Source organism: Hibiscus syriacus, unplaced genomic scaffold (assembly GCF_006381635.1).
Source record: "Hibiscus syriacus cultivar Baekdansim isolate YM2019G1 unplaced genomic scaffold, ASM638163v2 tig00110429_pilon, whole genome shotgun sequence".
Lineage (NCBI taxonomy): Eukaryota > Viridiplantae > Streptophyta > Magnoliopsida > Malvales > Malvaceae > Hibiscus > Hibiscus syriacus.
The window spans coordinates 3,735,332-3,756,224 of NW_024062733.1; the positions used below are offsets into that span (position 1 = coordinate 3,735,332).

The following is a 20,893-nucleotide window of genomic DNA, read 5'->3' on the forward strand; positions in this document are numbered from 1 at the left end:
TCTTGAGGGAGCTGGCAGAAACGAGGACTCTTCGGTGGAGAAGATTTCTGAGCGTTGTTCTGTGGATGAAGAAAGTCTATTATGTTGTATAGGGGAAAGAGTTAGTGGCTGCTTCTCGTCGGGTGGGGAAGTAGTGGAAAGGAACATAGGGGAGGATTTTATTATGGGCTTAAGGAATTATGCTGCTGGTGTGGGGATTATTCCATCGGAATTCGAGGATGTGGTGGAGCACGAGAATGTGCTGGATCAAGGGGCTAGAGAGTCAGTTTTTGAAAGCAGCGAAAGTTGTATGTCTGCACGTGATAGAGAGAGAATATTGGATTTTTTTGATTCATCCAACTTGGATGGTCGGTTAAAGGCAAAGGTGATGAAAAACGTGATTAACATTATTAAGAGGCGTGCTATTAGTAGTTCCAAGGGTGTGGAGGCCCATCAGGATGGGGATGCCCAACAGGTTGGGGCGGTGGTTGACAGGATGGATGGCAGAGATATATCGGGATTAGCAGAGAAAGTTTCGGGTCCCCAATTAATGGCCTGATACAGCCAAATCAAGCAGCAGTAGAAGGTTCAATGTGTGGGAGATTTGTATGTTCTGGGAGCCAGATTATGATTTCATTTTTCCAGCTTTGGAGCCAGAGTCTATAGTTTGGTTTTCTGCCCTCTTCGTGTGGATGGAAGCTCCTGGATGTCTGTGTTTTATTTTGGATACTATGGTTTGAGTCAGCTATCATTTTTTCTCTCTTTTTTAGGTGTTCTGTTTTCTGGTGCTCTCAGAGTCAAGAGTTAGACTTTTAGTTGGGTCAGTCCTTTAGAGGCTATTGTGGTTGATATTAGGTTGAGCTACTGTTGCTGCTATGGGGGTGTTTTTTGGTTGTTTTATGGTGTTTTGTTTTATGTACGGGGTCGATATCTGGATGTATTTTGGTGTTCTTATGTTCAATGAAATCCTAAGGCACTCTTTTCCTCCTTCCGCTGATTAAGGAGCTTCTCTTAAGTCTCTATAATCAAGAGGGAGGTTTTTAATGAGGCCTTCAATTCCTATCAAAAAAAGAGTGAGGGAAAGATAACCTCTTGGAAAGATTGTTCGGTGCACCGTCAGTAGCCTTTAGCAACACGAAGAAGAGCAATTTCAACTTTCAGAGCTTTGATTTCTGCCTCGTCGGTGAAATTGAGAAAATGGAAAATAAGGGAAAGATGAAACAAGAAAAGGAGATTAATAAGGAAAAAGAAAAGGGAGCAAAAGAAACGAGACATACCAGAGAAGACGACCGCCCGCCTCACCGGTGAGAACGATTCCAAACAGTCGCCGGTGTGGAGCAAGGGACGGGAGAAAGAAATTATCGTGTTCTCTGTGTGGAGCAAAGGACGCGAGAAATGGAAAACGACTTACCCTTTTCCAAACAGTAAGTCGAAATACCGTGTTTTACTCTCAGTTTTCCATTGACCGGATTTCATTTTACGTTGACCCGGGTGTTTTACGCGAACCAAACACCCGAAAACGGGAAAAACATTTTCCGTAAATTGTTTTCTCAGTTCCAAACGGACCCTTAGTATTGGTGTGAGGACTAAGATAATAAAAGTTTGCGGACTAAGATAATAATGGTTTGCGGAGAAGATGTAAAGGATGTATAAGAAATATTTTCAACAATATTCACATGACTAGTAATATCAACCATTTCATTACAAACAGATTAGTAAGAGTAGGACCAAAACATTCAGAAGAAAGATTCCAGTAGTAATAGAATTGTATCATGGTTCGGCTTCATGGCAGAATATGCACAAATTGAAAAACATCAAATATGGACAACAGGACATGTATATAATGAAAGCAATACGACCCACCACCTATATGTAACTCATGACAATAGTAGGAAGAAAGCCACAGCGACACTTGATCTCTACGCGTACAACGACACTACTGGGTAACGTAAATGCTTCCCGAAAACATATGACCTCTACAATTTGTATGAAGCTTGACCTTTCTATAAGAGAACATAAGACTAGGAACATCAAAAAGGCCTCCTACAACACTCCAAACCAAGCAGCAACTACAAACAATAATTCAAGCAATCCACTTAAATATAAAAATTTGCAAAACAAAATTCAAGCAATTAAGATACAATATTAACGATCGAGCACTTAGGTGCACCAACCACACATACCATTAACACCAAATAAAGTTAAGAATGTAAGATTCTTCCTTAAATTAAAGAAAGGCCTGAAAAAGAAACCAATCTCTGAAACTTCTAATAACAATACTATGTCAAAGTGGTAAACCTAGTTGGCAGCTGCATTGCATCTAAGTGTAGACATCTTACACTCAATACTATTAATCGTTGAAAACCCAACTCTAAAATACAACAAAATAGTGTATTCTAAGTAGAACAACTCAAATTCCATATTCAAACACAAGATAGCTCTATCATACAACAAAATAATGAATTCTGCAAAATAGTTATTGAGTAGGTCAACTCAAATCCCATATAACATAAGACAACTCCATCATACAACAAAATAGTGAATTCTGCAAAGCCTGAAGCCAAGTTAATGGAAAATTTTGATTTCTCAAGTTGTGAAAAGGACAAACGCACGATTGAATAAGGGCAGGATCGATGTTTAAAAAAATCATCGCAGTCGCATTCATTCCCTCAGCAATGAAAACCCAAATTCACGATGAACATAAGATTTCCAAAAAAGAAGAAGAAAACTGTAACGCTTTCAGGAAAAATAACAATATACAACTAGTCTAGGCATCTCCAATTGAATGAAAATAACTAATTGAGCATTATGCAACAATTTTGTCACTAATTTATCTTGTACAAAATTCCAATATCGCAATTGATCTGACATAGTGATTTCTTTTTCTTTCCCATATTAAGAAGAGAAAAATAAAATTGAACCTGTTGACTCTAAGGGTTTCAGAAAACTGGATCGTATAGAGCTAATCGTCGTCCCTGTTCTTGGGCTTGCGGTACTTCTCTTCGGCATGCTTGGCCATGAAGAGTGCGGTATCCGCCAGCTTCTTGATGTTGGGAACATTGTAATTTTGGGCAACGTAAATCCCGCAAACTGTTCCGACGATGAACGAAAAACTGCTTCTTATTATGCCCATAATTCGCTTCAATTGCAGTAAATCTGGGATCGAGAGGGATCGGGTTTTAGGATCGGAAATTTTTGGAGTTGAATGTTGGGATCGACCTTTTTGGGGTTAGGGTTTTGCTAAATATTGAACCAAGCGAAGCATACAGAAGATCCGAATTGAATTAATTAAGTTTTGACGATTACAATTATATTTCAATTAAAAATAATTTCTTTTTTTCTCTTAAAATTTTATTCATTCTCGGTTGTTGTTTTTTTTAAACTTATCAAGTAATCTAAAAATACATTGTTTAAGATTTAACTATATCAACGGATTAGAATTTTTAAATTTAAAGATAATTATTTTTTTCATAAAATTTTCTTAATTTCTTACCCTTTTTACTTTTATAATTTTATATTTTTAAGAGGTTCTAGTAAAAATTTTATTTTTGATAATTATTTGTTTGAAAAATAAAAAAAATATTTCAATAATTATAAAATTACATTTTTTATAATTTTAAATTTTTGTATATTTCTTTGCATTTACTCTATTTAAGAAAAATATCATTTTAACTTATTAAATGATTTTAGACATTTAACGGTGAAAGAGAATGATCTTAAGAAGATTTATGTTTGAGTAGCTTTATCTCCATGAAGTGTGTACACGATCATGGTTAAGAAAAATTTTGTACATATATTATCTTATTAAAAGTATCATTTTAATTATTAAGATTTTTATAGAATATAATTTTTTATATTTTTTAAATATTAAACTTAAATTGATAAAATATAAAAATATTTTATTTTTTAATTTTAATATCACTTACTAATAATTAAAATAAATGAAAATTAATAAAAGAGTAACCCTTTAAAAATAATATAAAAATCAATGTTATAACATTAAAAAATGAAAATTATGTTTTAAAATTTAAAACATTATAAATATTATGAATATATTTAAATCAAGGATAAATTACACAATTAGTAACTCAACTATCTTCTAAGTCCTATTTCGATCACTGAAATTTAAATTATTTTAAGTTGAGTTGAATTTTTTATCACTTTACTATTTTCTCTCTAACACTGGTGATAATATGGCATTTTTTGGAACTCAATGTTTTCTCTTAATGTTAGGTTCAACGCTTGAGGCTATTGAAAGACCCTCATCGTCCAACTCACAGTGCTTTTCTTGAGTTCACGTATTTGCTCATTCGCTAACTTTCTTTACTGATACGGTCGCAATATACAACTGTTGCTCATTTGCTTTATTTACGAAACTAAAATATGGTCCGTTGTTGTTTGCAAGGATGTTGTTTGTGTATATTTTCACTATTCGCAGGCTGTGAGTGCCATTGCAACTCTTAACTGCAGTGGTGCAGTTCTAGGATTATTGCCAGACTTTTTGGTCACTTGTCTGAGCCGCTGTCGACAATTTCCCAGTTTTGAAAATCTGAAATCTTCCATAGTTTCATGGGACTATTTGCTTGTTACAAATGCAAGGTAGCTCCTTCAAAGACACACTGAATCATTAATCATCCTTGCTTGTTTCTTTCTCCTAGACTGATCAACCACCAATAGATGTATACACACACATGCCGGTTGATACTTTGGATATAACTTCGGAGTTAATTTTACTTGCGATGGTTTGAGTGCGTTGTTGTTTTCTTTTAACTTGTAGAGTAGTATTGGATTTTAAAGACATTAATGCACTAGTTTATGTTGCATATTACAGCGCATTTTCTGAAAATGCATGTTGCCAAAACCCAGATTTGTTCTAACAAACTCGTGATTTAATACACAAATCTTTTGTGCTGTTTTACTGTAGGATAACCAAGTAATTAGCTACTGTAGAATATCCGAAATTCTCTCATTTGATGATTTAAAGCGAAAGTTCTCAAAAAAAAAAATATATATATATATATATATATATATATATATTTGTAAAAAAGCACTAGAGGTCCTTGAACTTTAAAAAAAACAATTTGGCCCTCATATTTTTTTTGGATCAATGTAGACTTCCAACTCGAAAAAAGAACCTAATGTGATGCTTGACCAACAGTTCTGTTAATTACTGCTGAATAAATTACACCATTCATCACTCAACTATTTTCTTCTCTTTTATTTTTGTCACTAAACTCTAAAAGTTTTTAATTTCATAAACTCTAGAGACTTCAGACACCAAGGCTGAAGTTAACCAATTTTAGTTTAAACACGAAACCCCCCCCTTCCTTCTCTGTGACAGAAAAACTAAAGCTAGCAGTGCCTTCCCCCTTCGAAAAGCACCAGCTTCACCTACAATGGGTATCGACTTTGTGGCCGGCGGCAAGAGCAAGAAGATAAAGAGAGCCCTTGGCTTTTATCCAGTTGGTAACAAACGAAAAGGGAGCCCTTGAATCTACGGCGGAGCAACACCAGCAGAACACCGAGCCTCACTCAACCATTGCTCCACCACTCGACGAAAAACGATTAACTCCAAAAGAGACGTTACTCGGAATGGACATCCTAAGCTTTGGGTATCATCGGAAAATTGGTCGGTGCCCCATCTTCCAAGCTGAGCTTTGGGCGGTGCTTGATGGGCTATCCATCGCTTGGGATAATGGTGTCCGTAACATTAACGTTGAGGTGGATAATAGTGAAGTGGTGAGAAGTTTGAATTCTTCACAGCATGCTTATGATGGAACCATCTCTCGTCGTATTCGAAGGCTTCTTCTCAATCGCTGGCGTGTTACGATTACCCATACGAATCGGACATGTTGGTCTTACCTTGTTTCAAAAGCCGCCTGTGGAATTTCAGGAAATTCTTAGCTTTGCAAATCTGCTTTGATCAGTAGTTCAACTCACTAAACCATTAGTGGTTATCTTTGTTACCAAAAAAAAGTTAACTTTTTAAACCATGGTCGACGGTAGTGGCGTCGGTGAAGGCGGTTTTGCCGTGGTGAGGTAAGAGGAGATAACATGGGTTAATTACAGTTTTAGTCCTTGAAGTCTCTAGAGTTTCCAAAATTAAAAACTTTTAGAGTTTAGTACTAAAATAGAAGAGAAGAAAATAGTTGAGAGATGAATGGTGTAATTTACCCAACAGGAATTAACGGAGCCATTGGTTAATGACGGAAAACGTTGGTCAAAGGGTCACATTGGATTCTTTTTTCGAGTTGGAGGGCTACATTGATCAAAATAAAGTACGAGGGCCAAATTGGTTTTTTGTTTAAAGTTCAGGGACCTCGTGTGCCTTTTTACCTATTTTTTAAATGCTTACCGAAACTCATTAAGTTTTTCATAACGGTGAAACACATTTGGTGAAAGTTTACAAGTCATTGGACTCCGGAAGTGATGGTCAATAGTGGATAAAACATCGATTGGTGTGATAGCCGAAATATGAATTAGTTCAGGTTGAAGAGAAAAAATAGAGAGAGAAAGGAAAGAAGACGAATAAATAAAAGAGGGAAAATGAAAAAAAAGGAAAATTAACTTTTTCATTTAGATCGAAATGAGGTACTTTTTGTCTAAATTTGGTTTTATGTAGGAATTCAACCTATTTGGTTTTGATGTTAGTTGTCATCAATGTTGTATCTGGGCTTAGGCAGGAGAGGCACCTACTCAGGGACCAAAATTTTTATAATGTATTATACAACCCAATTATTTGAAATACTTGTTATTATGGTTTTAATTTTTCCTAATATTTATTATCACGAGCTTATTTTTTAAATATTTATTATTAGGGTTTATTTTTATAATTTATTTTGTTAGTATTTGTATAAGTGTCCAATTTGTAATACCCGAATATAGTTTGGATTAACTTGAGACCCATAAGTTGAGCTCATTAGATCTCTCAGAGCAGTTGAGACCAATTTATAAGACTATTGGGCCTAAGTTTGACCCAAAAGCATAAGATAAGTGATGGTTTTAAATAGAGGTAAAAAGGTGAGGGATCAAAAGCGTAGTTTACTCATAGCTTGGTTTAAAGGATAAAAACCCTTAAACCAATAGTTTTTCACGTGAAAACCCAAGTTCCCCAAATATTTTCCTTTTCTCTCTTTTTTCCTCTCAAGAACAAGAAAGAGGAGCAAGCTTTAAGAGTCCCAAGCCTAGATTGAGTCAACCAAGGTAAGAACCTTAATCTTCTTCCCTCAAGCTTCGATTTGAACCATTAATCTTGAGTTTTGGTTAAGGTTTCCAAAATTGAGTTTTTATGGAAGTTAAAGGAATCAAATTAGTTTTAGTACATTTAAGTTGATTAGAGTGTTTCTAACTCAGTTCTAAGCCCTAAACAAGTTTGTAACTTCTAGTTTTGCTTGTGATTAGCCAAAGAGGTGGGAGAAAGTTCCAAAGCTAGAGGTAAAGAAAAAGTGAATCCTAGTTGATTCGAGAGGAATTCTAGCAGCCATGGGAAATTAGGTAACACACTCAAAACTCCTTTATACCCTTAGTGGGTTAATTGAGATGCATATGAGTTTATGAGATGGGATTAAGTATGATGAATAGATTTCCATTAGAAGATGCATGTTTTAAAGTTATGAGATGTTCTTAATCCTTATTTATGACCTTTATAATCACATAAAATTTAATAACTAATTGGGAAACCTCAAGGTAAGGAAATTAGGGAGTATGAGTATCGATATTGTTCATTTGGGAATCTTAAAATTTGAGAGTTTTAGAAGAATAATATCGATACCCTTTCAAGAGTATCGATATTGAGGGTTCAATATCGAAACCAAAAGGCTTGGTATCGAGACCAGGATTCCAGTAGTCATTTTTGGTATCGGTACTCTTGGAGTATCGATACCCAAGGTCCCAGTATCGATACTCGCATACGAGTATTGATACCCCCTTTAATTTCAAGGTTGATCAGCTGGGGTATCGATACATTAGGTAGGGTATAGATACTGAAGTAAGGGTATCGATACTGCAAGGTCAATATCGATATCAAAGTGATGTTTTAGATAATAAATTCAAGAGAGCTTTAAGAAGAGAAGGCTTCCCAAAAACTTATAATTACCTCTAAATAAGATTACAAGTGAGAACATTATTAATGATTAATTCAAACATAGAAATGAGAATATAGTAGGATCAAACAAGACTAGCCTTGTTTGAATGCTCCGGAAATGATCAAGACACTCGAGTTTCTTTAAAAATGATAGTAGAGTCGAAAGTATAGATGTAGTCCGGATATCCTTAGGTAGTGCGCGAAACACTTAAAATTGACTAACTAGGACTCGAGGTCTGACACCTACGAGAGTTGGGTTAGTCGAGGGGTTGACCGATGTAGAGATTTCAGGCAACCAACCTCAATAGACTAGAGGGGTGTGTGAGCTCCAAGATGCAGAGATCCCTTAGTCGCACCTTGATGTCTATCCTAGAGTAGAGAGCGAGTATCACGAGGATACTCACTAATGATTGAGATTGAGTAGCTCGATATATTTCAGTGATGCACTTTTAGTATGAGCCAGTTGTTAGTGTGGCACTGAGCTTGTAACACCCCCAACCCGTATCCGACCCGGATCCGAGTCCGAAGTGCCACATGGACTTTTAAAAAACCTTTACTTGTATAAAATAGTGAGTAATTTAAAATTTATTATTACATATAACTTATTCAAAACCTTTATCGAACTATTCAGAGCTTATACAATATATTATCTTGAATACATGCCAACTAGAACTTTATGTATTCAAATACATATTATTTATCTTTCTTCTGATCTGACTTTTGGTAAGAAGAACTGACCTGTCTTGCTCCACGTTGCTCTTTACTCTTCTCACTTCTGTAACCTACGTGTGAAACAATCACGCGCTAAGTCGTTGACTTAGCGAGGCATAAAACATATAATAAAACTCTAACTAATCACACATGCATGACCATACAATCTTATAATACCATATCAAAACGATATAACATTATATATATATATATATAACATATACATATCACACATTATTTTAAATCTCTACCCTTTGTTCACTATCAATATTCTTAACATTTATATCTTATAATTATATCCTCTTATATCCATTCTTTTACTTAACATATCATTCAATTAACCAAGCCATACTGACATCATCATATAAATCATATCAGATTATCTAATAAGCAATACATGCATACATATAAATCATCATTAGTCACTATCATTTAATCACATAACATATATACTTAATCTATACATCCTCATGTCCTCGCTATTAAATTTATCATCTCACAACACATATTTGTTATTTTCTCTTGATTAGCCCATGTACATACGTGAGAACTAATGATAGGTGAGTCTATTGAGGTTGTGCACCACTATGCTGTCACCACAGCTCATATAAATGTCCCGAAGGACCTATCCAGAGGTCACAAAGACCCCGGTAACTATCCAGAGGTCATAAAGATCCTCGATAACTGTCCAGAGGTCATAAAGATCCTCGGTAACTGTCCATAAGGACCATATATCATTCCTTAAGAATCATATACATATGCCAAAGATCAAGTATGTGTCTCCAAAAGACCTCACACATGTTCCAAGAATACATATATGTCTCGAAGGACCACATAGACCCTCGACTCTTGGCATGCCAACTATACCTCTAGCTCTCAAGACACATAACATGGGAATTAATTTTCATAACAGTTCAATTTACTTATTCATATCCTTTCTCTTATGAACATATATCTTTTCTTTTCAGTCACGCACCAAATGTACGTGTAATCATTGATCTTATAATCACATGTTCATTCTCTTCGGTCACATACCATATGTATGTGTAAACATATATCTAATATCATATAACACGCATCACAAATGCATGTATTCACATAAATCATTTCTTATAGCTTTATTCATATCACATATTCATATAAGCTCATATCTTGTTTCACATATACTTTCCATATAACTTATATATCTCATAATCACACAAATCATAACATTGATCACCAACCAAATAACATTTTAGGAGTTACTTCTTACCATAGTAACTCCATCACTGGCTCATCGCAAGCCAAATGTTTATTCAATAATATAAGTACAAATAAAATTGCACTTAAAATATAGACATAGGCATATACTCATGTACACATAAACATCATAACAAATACATACTTCTATGAATTCATGTTTTTCACTATTGGAAATAGACTTATCACAAGTCTTATTTTCCCTTGAACCTCATATACTAGAGAATGTGCACTCACCTTAGCTTTGCTTTGATTTGATTATAATCCTTCAATTGATCCGGAACGGGATCACGTTATATATCTACATCATCATACATAGATCTATATTAGTATTATAACTAATATACTCTAATGGTTCACTCTTTAGACTAAGATAAAAAGCAATTTCATCTTTTAATGAAGGTATGCATCGATGTACTACTGATGCATCGGTGCATAAAATGTATTCGTTGTTGTATTATTACTGGGATGCATCGATGCATGCCTTATGCATCGATGCACTAATTGCATTCGATGTTTCCTTATTAATGGGATGCATCGATGCACTACTTATGCATCGATGCACGAATTGCATTCGATGTATTTATTTTAAAAGAGTGCATCGATGCACTACCAATGCATCGATACACCTTCAAACAATTTCTGGGTTTTAACATCGATGCATCGGTGCACAATGAATGTGCATCGATGCACATTGCCCAGAACTGACATTTTAGCACGAAAATCATCAACTCTTCCCTTAATTCTTCTATTTTAAGCCCCTCTTATGACATTAAACTCAACTACTATTACTTGAACCAACTTATATCCATGTAAATCATCTTTAACCTCAAAATCCTATCTTCCTTATGAGATTCAAGAATCATACCAAATTTTCTATATGTTCTAAATCCAATTCTATCACTCCAAATCTCTTAATTTAACCATTGACAAGTCAAATTTAACTTCCAATTTAAGAAATGAACTTTATTCCAAGATTTCATTTGTAAACTCTAAATCTTTAATCTCTCCTAACTCCACCATCCTTTGCTTTTAAGATGATTTAAGCTTTCCTTAAGCTTAGTTATCATCTAATAATCAAAACCCAACCTTAAAATCAACAATTCAATTATAAACAAAGAAACTTACCTTTGGCTCTTGGCTTCCACGTGAAGAAGAAGAAGAAAGTAGGAGAGAACTCTGGAGAATTCTCTCCCTTTCCACGTGCATTTATCCTTACCAATCCCATTTTAATTCATTTCTTGGTCAATTGACCCTTTTGCCCTTTATTTCCTTTAATAATTACTAAATAACCTTCATCATATATATCCAATAATCATTGAACTATTTCATTCTTATACTTTAGTCACCAAATTTTGAACCTTTACAATTTGGTCACTAACCCGGTATTGCGGATGTTACAAATCTCCCCTCCTTTTTAAGAAAATCCGTCCTCGAATTTTCACTGGACATCTTGATAGAAACATATCTTCTAAAGTTCTCATGTTGCTTCATTTAATTAATCTTTCTTGTCATCATTAGAAACTTACTTTTCAATCCTTTAGCTTTTCAATTACCTTTTTCCTTTATATATATATATATTCATATCATGTCACTTATCATTTAAACAACAACCAGTAACTTCAATCCATTTTCATCAATCAACAACCTAAATCCATCTCTAACCAAATTCGTTTTCCATCATCATTTAACCAAAACACGACCTTAAATCTTCTTTAAATATGATTCAACATACCCTTTTAAAGAATCTATTCACATAACCTTACACACTTTTCTTACTTCTATATCAAAATTATCATCTACATTCCATATAACCTTTATCGTATTTGATCCTTTAACTCAATCCCTTTCATTTCTTTATTCCATTCTTCCTTTATTTATTCCTTATACACAAATCATATCTTTCCTTTCATGTTCACATACTCTTGTCTTATCACCTATATTCATCTCTGTGTAACAATCTTCATTGCATCCTCATAACTTTGATATCCCTATTTCTTATACCAAACTTTATTCTTTATTATCTCTTGTATTTGTATTTTCTTCTTTAAAGCCACTTTTTAAAACATACCAATGCTTATCTCTTTGCCTACATCATATCTGTATGATCAAAATACATAACCACATCCAGATTCATATCATATTTGATTAACTCCACTTTATCTTTCCTCAAATCTTATAACTCTAGCACCTTTACTCTGACAGCTAGATAATAACTTTTGTTCAATCTAGGGCATAAGCCCTATTATACCAATCATATACATCCTTTCCAATCTAAATTATCTCAAAATTTGCTTACTCAACTTATCAATTTCACCTCTATTCTCATACATCCTGAAATTTCTTTTGCTGAAACTCAACATTCTGACTTCCTGTGTCCTATAATCTGATCATCAATATACACATTCTCAAACTCTTCTTATCAATCCTCAGCTTTACTCAAATATACAAATTCTTACTTCCTTTTCCTTTACTATACCACATTACTATGATCCAAATATGCAACTGTATCCAGATCCATTTCATATTTGGTTATCATATCCTGACAATATCTTATAATCTTATAATTCCAGTACATTTTTATCACATACTCTGGTTAGCCAACGCTAACTCTTTCCATCTTAACTGCAAACCCTTATCATAAACATACTCTTGTTTATGCTCAATACTATCACTTCGTTTCAAACTCATAAGCTCTGACTTTATACATCTTATACACTTGTCACTGATGCACTTATCCTTGAGTTCTTCTATAAGTACTCACCACGTCATTAGATCTTTTTAACATTCTTATGGTGACACTTGTTCACCATATTCTATCTTATCCACATGCTAACAAAACTAATCCATATCGCTTTTCCGATCCAAAATAATAAAGATCTTCTTTCACTATTGTAATATGATTTCAACTTTATGAAATCAACCTTTAATCTTATAAGACCCTTTCTGAGGTTTCTGCTCTTCATCCTACCTGGCCAGGGCAAGTGAATTGCTATCACCATCAGATTTTTCAGCTATCGATTCACTTCGACAATTTCTATAATCAATTTCTACTATATTATACAAATCTTGTTCTATTGGCAAGACAACATACTCCTTACCCTATCAGATCAGAAATTTTCACTCTGTGTTGGCATGTACACATTTTATGACACTTTGGACTTTAGTTTATACCGAGAATCGTCTAAACCGTAGCTCTGATACCATTAAATGTAACACCCCAACCCGTATCCGACCCGGATCCGAGTCCAAAGTGCCACATGGACTTTTCAAAAACCTTTACTTGTATAAAATAGTGAGTAATTTAAAATTTATTATTACATATAACTTAATCAAAACCTTTATCGAACTATTCAGAGCTTATACAATATATTATCTTGAATACATGCCAACTAGAACTTTATGTATTCAAATACATATTATTTATCTTTCTTCTGATCTGACTTTTGGTAAGAAGAACTGATCTGTCTTGCTCCACGTTGCTCTTTACTCTTCTCACTTCTGTAACCTACGTGTGAAACAATTACACGCTAAGTTGTTGACTTAGCGAGGCATAAAACATATAAAAAACTCTAACTAATCACACATGCATGAACATACAATCTTATAATACCATATCAAAACGATATAACATTATATATATATATATATATATATATATATAACATATACATATCAGACATTATTTTAAATCTCTACCCTTTGTTCACTATCAATATTCTTAACATTTATATCTTATAATTATATCCTCTTATATCCATTCTTTTACTCAACATATCATTCAATTAACCAAGCCATACTGACATCATCATATAAATCATATCTGATTATCTAATAAGCAATACATGCATACATATAAATCATCATTAGTCACTATCATTTAATCACATAACATATATACTTAATCTATACATCCTCATGTCCTCGCTATTAAATTTATCATCTCACAACACATATTTTTTTATTTTCTCTTGATTAGCCCATGTACATACGTGAGAACTAATGATAGGTGAGTCTAATGAGGTTGTGCACCACTATGCTGTCACCACAGCTCATATAAATGTCCCGAAGGACCTATCCAGAGGTCAAAAAGACCCCGGTAACTATCCAGAGGTCATAAAGATCCTCAGTAACTGTCTAGAGGTCATAAATATCCTCGGTAACTGTCCATAAGGACCACATATCATTCCTTAAGAATCATATACATATGCCAAATATCAAGTATGTGTCTCCAAAAGACCTCACACATGTTCCAAGAATACATATATGTCTCAAAAGACCACATAGACCCTCGACTCTTGGCATGCCAACTATACCTCTAGCTCTCAAGACACATAACATGGGAATTAATTTTCATAACAGTTCAATTTACTTATTCATATCATTTCTCTTATGAACATATATCTTTTCTTTTTAGTCACGTACCAAATGTACGTGTAATCATTGATCTTATAATCACATGTTCATTCTCTTCGGTCACATACCATATGTATGTGTAAACATATATCTAATATCATATAACACGCATCACAAATGCATGTATTCATATAAATCATTTCTTATAGCTTTATTCATATCACATATTCATATAAGCTCATATCTTATTTCACATATACTTTCCATATAACTTATATATCTCATAATCACACAAGTCATAACATTGATCACCAAAAAAATAACATTTTAGGAGTTACTTCTTACCATAGTAACTCCATCACTGGCTTATCGCAAGCCAAATGTTTATTCAATAATATAAGTACAAATAAAATTGCACTTAACATCTAGACATAGACATATACTAATGTACACATAAACATCATAACAAATACATACTTCTATGAATTCATGTTTTTCACTATTGGAAATAGACTTATCACAAGTCTTATTTTCCCTTGAACCTCATATACTAGAGAATGTGCACTCACCTTAGCTTTGCTTTGATTTGATTATAATCCTTCAATTGATTCGGAACGGGATCACGTTCTATATCTACATCATCATACATAGATCTATATTAGTATTATAACTAATATACTCTAATGGTTCACTCTTTAGACTAAGATAAAAGGCAATTTCATCTTTTAATGAGGGTATGCATCAATGCACTACTGATGCATCGGTGCATAAAATGTATTCGATGTTGTATTATTACTGGGATGCATCGATGCATGCCTTATGCATCGATGCACTAATTGCATTCGATGTTTCCTTATTAATGGGATGCATCGATGCACTACTTATGCATCGATGCACGAATTGCATTCGATGTATTTATTTTAAAAGAGTGCATCGATGCACTACCAATGCATCGATACACCTTCAAACAATTTCTGGGTTTTAACATCGATGCATCGGTGCACAATGAATGTGCATCGATGCACATTGCCCATAACTGACATTTTTGCACGAAAATCATCAACTCTTCCCTAAATTCTTCTATTTTAAGCCCCTCTTATGACATTAAACTCAACTACTATTACTTGAACCAACTTATATCCATGTAAATCATCTTTAACCTCAAAATCCTATCTTCCTTATGAGATTCAAGAATCATACCAAATTTTCTATATGTTCTAAATCCAATTCTATCACTCCAAATCTTTTAATTTAACCATTGACAAGTCAAATTTAACTTCCAATTTAAGAAACGAACTTTATTCCAAGATTTCATTTGTAAACTCTAAATCTTTAATCTCTCCTAACTCCATCATCCTTTGCTTTTAAGATGATTTAAGCTTTCCTTAAGCTTAGTTATCATCTAATAATCAAAACCCAACCTTAAAATCAACAATTCAATTATAAACAAAGAAACTTACCTTTGGCTCTTGGCTTCCACTTGAAGAAGAAGAAGAAAGGAGAAGAGAACTCTGGAGAATTCTCTCCCTTTCCACGTGCATTTATCCTTACCAATCCCATTTTTAATTCATTTCTTGGTCAATTGACCCTTTTGCCCTTTATTTCCTTTAATAATTACTAAATAACCTTCATCATATATATCCAATAATCATTGAACTATTTCATTCTTATACTTTAGTCACCAAATTCTGAAACTTTATAATTTGGTCACTAACCCGGTATTGCGAATGTTACAGAGCTAGTTAGCTCAACGTTTGGAATTTGTTTCCTTACGTAAATTAGGTAGAGCTTACGAGGAGACCTAGTGAGGCATAGGTCCAGAGCAGATCAAAATGGCTGTCCCTTGTTCCCATATGTAATGGGGTAAGGGGGAGGTAAGATAGTAGGCTGCCCCCAACACTAGGTTGAGAGCAGCTTCCGTAGGAGACCTCCAAATTATGAAATACCCTCCATGGGACTCGATCCCACGACCTCATCAGAGTAAATCTCAAGTTTTTGAAAAGGCATGTATATTTTTAAACGCTGATGTAAAGTTGAGTTGTACAGTCAATCAAATAATTGGCCTGTATATTTTTTTAATGTAAATATTTTATTTTAAGAGCTCTCAGATATAAAGTATTTTATTATGTTAAAGTTATGGTTGATTTTTATTTTAAAATGGTCTTTTTAAAGTTTAAGAAATAAAGAAAAGTTGGCCAACCACTTTGGTGGTTTCGTGTAGCGCCCTAATTGGTCGACTATGTGTCGTACTGATATAGGATGTTACACAATTTTTCCAATATTTTTTCTTACATTTGTTATTAATGGCCCAATTTTTTTAATACTTATTATTAGAGATCTATTTTTTAATATTATTATTAGGGGTATACTTTTAAAATTTAATTTTTTTCAAATATTTATTTGTTGTTATGAATTCAAATTTTTTAGTACTTTTGATTAGAGGTTGAATTTTTAAATACTTATTATTATGAGCATACTCTTAAAATTTACTTCTTTTAATATTTATTATTAGGGACTTATTTTTTAAATACTTATTATTATTAAGCTATCTTTAAAAATTATTTTTTCAACACTTATTATTATGAACCATTACTTAAATAACGATATGTAACCACAACAATAAATGCTATCAACATCATCAAAAACTACGATATCAACAATCGTTATGTTCACAATAATATATATGTTATTAAAAATCCACAACCAAATACTTGCAGTGACCACAATATTATATGTTATGTTCATAAAAACGATAAACACAATATGATTTAAGACACCAATACAAATTATAATTTAAACATCTTTGTATAGGCCTAATTTTTTAATTCGCCCAAAGCCACTAAAATGTCAAATACAGGCCTGGACTTGTTATGTCATCACGCCATTAATTATTTAACAACAGTGTGAACAAAATAGGAGCAAATTGAAAGTTGAGTGAGTAAAGTAAAATAAGTTTAAATTTTATTGATCAAAATAGGAGTAAAAAAAATAATTAAATGACTAAGAATGTAATTTACGCTTAAATCAAGCTAAATCATGTTGGAGGGAATCTCAATTCAGATGGGGTCAGCTCTCATACTGAACCAACATGCCCGTCCTGGTTTTACATTCATCTTGTAATCGCACTATCAGATTCTCAAGTCCCCGTAATTCTTCACTATCCTCGTGCCTATTTCCGTCCATTTAACCTAACTCCTCGTTCTCTGCATAGATTTGTCCTTATTCTCTTTCCCATTCCATAAAGATGACTGTCAATCATTTACTTTCCAACCAAAACCCTAACTCGCTCCTCTTTTAATTGCTGACACTGACTCACTGAGTTCAGAATTCCATCTCCTCCATCAACCATGAGCCGATTCAGGATCACTGACATCTTCGACCCTTGCTCCCCATCTCTCTTTGTTAAAGAAACATCCTTTTTCGCTCCCAAGCCCTTAGTTTTTCCCTCATTTTTCGAAGAAGAACATGAACTTGGCTCCGCACTCGACCTACTCAGCCCTTTCCCTTCCTTCAGCCCCTTCGAAATCTACGACAGCGTCACCGATCTGGTCCAGATCGAGCAAACGCCGTCATTTCGATCGTACAAGAGGATACAACGCAGAGTCGAGCCTGAGTTTTCTTTTCAAACCTTGTGCGACCGAGTTAGCGCGCTGGACTCCAAGTTTGACCGTCTCGTTAAGGTGAAGATCGGCGGAGGAGACAGGAAGTACTCGTGGTCTTCGGAGATCAAGGGGCCGGTTGAGAGAAAGTACAAATGGGTAGCGGAGATTGAGGATGGGAAGAAAACTGAAGAGATGAAAGAGAAGAAGTATAAATGGACGGCTGAGTTTGAAGGAAAGGGAATTGATGGGCCGATCTCCAGGAAGTACGCGTTCACAGCATCCACTGGTTGCGATGCAAGTGAATCGAGCAAACAGGAGAAGAAGGAAAAATGCGAGAAGAAGCATCTGATAAAGGACAAGAAAAGAGAGAATGTCCCGCGTTTAGTGGAGATCGAAGAGCCGTCTGATCACGGCGCTGTCGTTTTAAGACAGGTTTGATGTATTTACATTTTGCGTCCTTGGATTAGATGAATTCAGTTCAGTTCAGTTCATTTCGTTCGATGAATTTGCTTTCTCTCTGGTGTTTAAATTCCTTTTCAGCAGATTTTGAAAACGACTTTTTTATTCATTATTAGCTTATTGACTAATCGCTGCCACCTTTGGTGATACACCAATAGAATCGAACTTATTTTTTTTTAAGGAAATATATTGATCTCTGTACAATGACATGTTTTGAACCTGGTCAAATCACTTTCGAAAACCTTTTGTTTTCTCAACTATGGAAAATTATTTGCTATTGTAAGTTGTATGTGGAGTTTTATACATGAATGTGAAGTATAGGACTTTCAAGCTCTAATAAACCCATTTGTTCTGGCATTAATCAAGGTCTGAAAAATTATTCACTAATGATTTGCAGTGTGCTCATTGTAAACTTTAAATGTATATAGTTTCGAATATGCTGTGAGGTGTTTCATTCGTACTCAGTCTTGAACTTTTCTGTTTTGATGTTAGGCTTTTGCCAAAAGAGCTGGTGTTATAAGAAATAACAGGGGCAAGAAGAAGGAATTGTCTCCACAAGATGCTGCTTCGGTTATTCAAGTAACATTCAGAGCTTACCTGATTCGCAGATCACAGGCTCTTCGCGCACTTCGGGAATTAGCAGTTGCCAAGAATAAGCTGAAAGAGATCAGAGCATATTTTAATAACTTCTCCTACCGTCGTCGAGTAGCCCAAGATGCGGAAGAACGCCAAAGGTTCTCTGAGAAGATCATTGTGCCGCTCCTTACTGTTGATGCCATTGAGGTACATTATCTCTCATTTTTGGACTTTTCCATTTTAATCTATGAAATACTTTGTCAAACTTAACATATGTGATGGTCGACCACTGAATGTGTCCAATGAGGGCATATTTAAAGTATATATAATTTCTGTAAAAAAAAGAAGAGTACATATAACTTTGCGTATACGCAGCTAATGGCTACCTATAATCTGATACAATATTTTTGGATCATGTAACTGGCTTGTGTTGTATCATGCAGGGACCTGATCTAATGGTGCGTGCTGCTAAGAAGTCAATGGTAGATGAACTGGAAGCCATGCTTGATGTGGTGGATCCTCATCCCAAGGGGAGATCACTTTCGATGAGGAGGACATTTGACATGCCAGATATTGTCATCCAGAGGGAAATTGCTGAGGGCGTGGCAGAGGTGGTTCAAATGTTTGAAAGTGAAGAGAATGCTACCACTGATTGAGACATGCTTGTAAAAAAGTTGTAATATGGAGAATCACCCATCTCTATGGATGCTTTGCCGCTTAGATGTGTGGAAGATGCAGTTTAATTTATGATGTGCGGACTTGCAATTTCTGTTTTACCTCTCGTCTATTCTGTAGCACTTGTGTCTGTTCTGTTTGAACTTATTCAGACTTATTTGTTCCGTGTTATGAAGATGATGGTACTCGTTTTAAGCTAGAGCTTAGTTCCCGTTTTCTCTTTATTGGTGACGCACCAGCTCTTGTTATGGGGTATTTGGTCTACATAATTTGAGGGCCTAAATTTAAGATAACTTGGATGGAAGCTTACAGTTGTGCAGGTACTCTTTTAAAGAAGTTTTGAGCCACAGAAAAGACTTGAAGACTACTGAATGTGATGCCTTCGCCTGACTGATTACTGGTAAATAAGAGGAAGTAGCATATGGATGTGCTATTCATCTCGGTTTTGGTTACAAGTTAAAATATGACAGGTCCTAGCTGACTGGACCAGAAAGTTTGAAAAAGAAACACAATTACACAAAAAAAGTGAAGTTTTGAAAGCAATTTTTAGGATCACTGCTCTTACATTGGAAAGGTTCCTGGAAGCAAAAGTAGCCCAGACCTCATGGCCCAATGTCTAAGTTGATTTGGTTAAATGTGGTGAAAAACTGAATACTAGGGGTGAGCAACGAAACCGAAAAAATCGAAAAACCGACACGAACTGAGTAAATAATTTTTGTAAAAAAAATTATAGTTTCAAGTGATTTTTTTATTGAAAAACCGATAAACCGAATCGAACCAAAAAATCCGAACCGTTAAAAAAACCGAACCGAACTGAAAAAATCGATCGGTTTTTTCGGTTTTTTAACTATTCGGTTTCGATTTCGGTTTAAATATTGAAAAACCGTTTATTTCGGTTCAGTTCAATTTTTGATAAAAAACCAAACCTAACCAAACCGAATCGAATACACCCCTACTTAATACTACAGGTCAAATATTGTCATCTCCTGTCGACGAAATGTGGAAGTCTTCATATAATGAGAGTCTCATTTGAGGTTATCTTTTTTATTTTTTAAAAAATGGGTCAATCTCGTCGTCTGATTCCGACGACGCTGGTAAGTCCTGCAGCATACGGGAAGCTTGCGGACCAATTCACCAACGTTTAATCTCTCTTATTGAACTAACATAAATCTGAATAAGAATTGGAGAACTTCTTAACCAAGGTAAGTCGATG

At 34.5% G+C, this 20,893-nt stretch overlaps 2 protein-coding genes across 2 annotated transcripts; one reads left to right on the forward strand and one right to left on the reverse strand.

The window, feature by feature from the left end:
- Positions 1-2,878: 2,878 nt before the first annotated feature.
- On the reverse strand, positions 2,879-3,245 carry LOC120124790. The gene has a single exon (XM_039143366.1). It carries the CDS (start codon positions 3,110-3,112, stop codon positions 2,942-2,944), a length of 171 nt encoding a protein of 56 aa, XP_038999297.1. The 5' UTR covers positions 3,113-3,245; the 3' UTR covers positions 2,879-2,941.
- Positions 3,246-17,569: 14,324 nt separating this feature from the next.
- Positions 17,570-19,899, forward strand: LOC120125109 (BAG family molecular chaperone regulator 7-like). The gene is made up of 3 exons (XM_039143601.1): positions 17,570-18,402; positions 18,922-19,212; positions 19,449-19,899. The coding sequence occupies exons 1-3, from the start codon at positions 17,716-17,718 to the stop codon at positions 19,659-19,661; spliced, it is 1,191 nt and encodes a 396-aa protein (XP_038999532.1). The 5' UTR covers positions 17,570-17,715; the 3' UTR covers positions 19,662-19,899.
- Positions 19,900-20,893: the final 994 nt, after the last annotated feature.